General features: G+C 35.8%; 1 protein-coding gene across 1 annotated transcript in view; it reads right to left on the reverse strand.

The window, feature by feature from the left end:
* Window positions 1-809: 809 nt before the first annotated feature.
* The window catches only part of CCDC125 (coiled-coil domain containing 125), a 33,559-nt gene continuing 31,199 nt past the window's right edge, over window positions 810-3,169 (reverse strand). The window contains exons 9-10 of the mRNA XM_019631158.1: window positions 2,335-2,465; window positions 810-1,584 (exon numbers count right to left, since the gene is read on the reverse strand). Of these exons, the coding sequence (XP_019486703.1) occupies window positions 1,282-1,584; window positions 2,335-2,465 (434 nt within the window). The 3' untranslated portion in view covers window positions 810-1,281. The remainder of the gene's footprint in view (window positions 1,585-2,334; window positions 2,466-3,169) is intronic.

Genomic DNA, 3,169 nt, shown 5'->3' on the forward strand with positions numbered 1-3,169 from the left:
TCATTGATTACTGTGGCCGAATATTTCTTCATGTTTGCTAACCACATGGAATCCGTCTTTTATGAACTGTTGATTCAGATTCTTTGTCCATCTATCAGAGTATTACAAATTTTATCAATTTATATGAATTTGTTTTATATATAAACATACACATTAAAAAGAACCTTTTCAGTTTTTTAAATTTTTTTACACTTCCAATTTTGGTATTTTTAGATAATCCCTTTTATTTTATATGAAATTATTATATATACTCGATCTGTGTATGGTCGTTATCCTATTGCATTGACCTGCTGGTATCACACTACTTTAAATAATGTAGCTTATGTTATCAGGACAGTACATTTTAATATGTGGTAACAATAGTTCATCATTTCTCCTTTTTCAAAATTTACTTGCTAAGTTTTCAGCTTTTCTTATTATTTACTAATGCCAACTAAATGCTTTTTTTTTTCTAAATGCTCTCCTTTTAACACAACTATAAATGGTTTATATTATTACCTTATTACCCTATTTTTATTTATTTAAGTAGTATTCAGTGTAGCCATATATCTTTTCTTTTCACTAGAGATCATAATTAAATGTTTTATTATAATTGCTGACAATTGACATAATTGTAATGCTATAATATAGCACTATTCCCAAAAAGTATTAAAAATTATTACTTATATAATATTTATAGAAAGAGCAAATAAAATGGCCTAAAATTCAGCATCAAAACCAAGAAGTTAATTGGTCCGAGTATCAGAATTCTGTGTAGATTTGGCTATAAAATGTCACCACTCTGACGAAAGAAGAAGCTATGAAAGTAATAACTAGCTGCGACTTTGAATATACTTTTGCCAAAGTCCCACCACAATTAACTTTTTATTGAAGTTAACTTAAAATTATTTTTAAACTTTTATGTGGAAAATGAAAACAAAAACAAAACAAATGTATTTCAAAAAATTGACATTCACTCACTCCTAGGCATTGTTATTTCTTAGAGCTCTTAATTTACATTACATTGTTGCATGAGCCAATCAGAAACCACTATTTGTTTTTAAGATGTTGATAAACAACGAAAATTTCATAAAATAGAGTAATTTAATTTATAAATAGAATACATCAAAACAGAATACTAATAAATTTCTTGTAGAAAGCATTTGAGTATTTAAGCTGCCTCCTAAAATTTAGAAATACCCAGAAAACACAACTTCTGAAGATGCAGCAACATTTACACAATCTTTTTTCAAAGTCTCTTGATATAAACAGCTCTCAGTTCAAATTTCAACTGGTTTGTCTTCAAAACATGATAGTTGATGGCAAAGAATGAGATCTTTTCAGAGTTCTTCTGAAGTTTTGAATTGTATGAAGGTGCTGGATGGAACAAATGCAGCCCACAGAATTAAAAATTTGAACATTTGAATGTACAGGATCACGCAAAGCAGAGAATTCTGAAGTTTTCTGCCAGGTATTTTTTAATGGAAACTTGTCTTTCATAGGATTTTTTTCTTTATTTTCTTTTGAGTCTTTGTCTTCCAATGCCCGAGCAAGCATGTAACTAACTTTTCTCTGATGAGCCAAAGCCTCTTCTTTATCATTCAGCTGCATGCACAGAAATTAAAAATGTACCAGTCAGTCAATAAGTCACAGAATATAGAGCTATAGTCAGGGGTATTTTATCAGAATGTTCGATATTCAGTCTGTCTGGTCAATATAAATAAACTAATTAGGTGTCCACTGATATCAAGCGTGATTCTACATGTTATTGAGGATTTTTTTTAAAGGAAGAACAGAAAACATTGCTTCTGTTGAAAATTTTATTGTCAACTGAAGAGGGGAAAAAATATGTTGTGTATATGTGTATAAAGTCAGCATGTACTTATCTCTGTAAAAGAATGGAAGTTATATATGCAATTGTTTATATATTTACATGCAAACAAATAACGAACACTCTTCTATAGATAAGTATGTTCATATAATATGAGTCTAGTCATCTATGAAATGGGGCTAACAGGACAGATTTCAGGCTTGTAATGATTCAAGGGCATAATGTTTGAGGGACTGCCTTCAGTACTTAAAATATTCTTGAATAAATAGAAGGTCTTGTCAGATGACAGAAATACCTGGAGTTAATTACAGGGAACTTCCTCTTTTCAGAGGTGGAGCTTTAAACTTACACAGGAAGAACATGGATGAGAGAAGCGGGAAGACCGTGCAGAGAGTTTAAGGAGATGAAGATTGTAACTCTGGAGGAGGGAAAAGGCATAAAAGGCAAAAGTAGAGCGGAGCTGAGTTATTAGGAAGCAGAAAGATGAGTGTAACCACAACCTCTAACAAGGCAAAGATACCAACCAGATCTATTAGCATCTTAAAGACTTCCTGAGGATTAGCCTGGTCTTCAGTCCTCTTCGAGCTGTTTTCTGAAGGAAGCATATCCAACAGTTTCCGCCCTAAGGTCTTCTTAGTCTTCTGTGATAGTGATCCTACAATTGAACATGAAAATCCAGCTGAGGCATAAAAAGACACTCACTGATGTAGTAGTTCCAGGAAGAGGTAAGTATGAACCAAGACTAATTCCTAAATCCGTCGGTTGTCCTCAGGAAACCTAGCACAAGAGAGTCAAGCAGCAGAGTGCCGCAGCCTTACAGCCCCATGGCAGACTGGAGAGGGTCACTGTGGGCAGCAGCAATGCTCTGCCACTCTGGCACACCACTCCTCGGCTCCCAACCATGGCTGCCCCGCGGGGGAGAATGCATCCCACGCTAGCAGATCATCTCAGCCTTCCAGAGGTCCAGGCCTGTATGTGCTATCTCCCCAATTTTTTTTCCCCTCTCTACAAGTTTATTCAACGCCAAAATCACTGCCAGTATGCTGTGATTATTTCCTCTTCAAAGTTTACTTTGAGGTTGCTGACCATCTCCACCAGTCGAGGGATTCCCCCCAACCAATCCAGTCTCGCTCCATTTATACTGACTTTAAAAACATTCCGGCTCAGGCTATATTATGCAAAAACGGGGGCACACAGATTATTTTTTCGCCACAAGCTCATTCAACACCAAATAATCACTCCAACTTTACTGAGGTGGTTGACCACGTCCGCGACCAAATCCGCCTCTAAACTGGAATTCGGTTGCGGAGCCAGCCCCGGCCTCGGCTTTCTTGTCGGCACCAGGAGGCACAGCACTCC

This window comes from Hipposideros armiger, unplaced genomic scaffold (assembly GCF_001890085.2).
Source record: "Hipposideros armiger isolate ML-2016 unplaced genomic scaffold, ASM189008v1 scaffold_984, whole genome shotgun sequence".
Taxonomy (NCBI): Eukaryota; Metazoa; Chordata; class Mammalia; order Chiroptera; family Hipposideridae; genus Hipposideros; species Hipposideros armiger.